This window comes from Dipodomys ordii, unplaced genomic scaffold (assembly GCF_000151885.1).
Source record: "Dipodomys ordii isolate 6190 unplaced genomic scaffold, Dord_2.0 Scaffold153, whole genome shotgun sequence".
Taxonomy (NCBI): Eukaryota; Metazoa; Chordata; class Mammalia; order Rodentia; family Heteromyidae; genus Dipodomys; species Dipodomys ordii.
The window spans coordinates 1,071,208-1,071,704 of NW_012267369.1; the positions used below are offsets into that span (position 1 = coordinate 1,071,208).

The 497-nt window shown below is 66.8% G+C and overlaps 1 protein-coding gene across 1 annotated transcript in view; it reads right to left on the bottom strand.

Moving 5' to 3' along the window:
- The window catches only part of Ruvbl1 (RuvB-like AAA ATPase 1), a 24,082-nt gene extending 23,923 nt beyond the window's left edge, over nucleotides 1-159 (bottom strand). Inside the window, exon 1 of the mRNA XM_013032301.1 lies at nucleotides 136-159. Within this exon, the coding sequence (XP_012887755.1) occupies nucleotides 136-159 (24 nt within the window). The remainder of the gene's footprint in view (nucleotides 1-135) is intronic.
- Between the last annotated feature and the right edge of the window lie 338 nt (nucleotides 160-497).

Genomic DNA, 497 nt, shown 5'->3' on the forward strand with positions numbered 1-497 from the left:
GGCCTCAGTGCACTGCACAGATGCACACACCCGCCAGCCTCCGTGCACTGCACAGATGCGCACACCCGCCAGCCTCAGTGCACTGCACAGATGCGCATACCCGCCAGCCTCAGTGCACTGCACAGATGTGCACACCCGCCAGGGCTCCTTCAGCGTCATCCGCCCGCCTGCGCTCTCCCCGATCAGAGACCCTCTGGCACCCAGCACAAGCAGGACTGGGCCGGCAGCACCCCAGCAGACGCCCAGTGAGCACTGTGCTCCCCACGCTCACCCGTGTCCATAGGGCAGGACCACTCTCCTCCAACAGAGCCTAAGTGCTCAGCATTCCATCATGCCCAGGTCTAGACCACCCAACCCCACTCCCTGCTGTCCCTGCGCTGTCCTCCCTGCGGCTCTCCCTCCTCCCCCTCTCCCTGCTGTCCTCCCTGCGGCTCTTCCCCCCTCCCCCCTCTCCCTGCTGTCCTCCCTGCGGCTCTCCCTCCTCCCCCTCTCCCTGC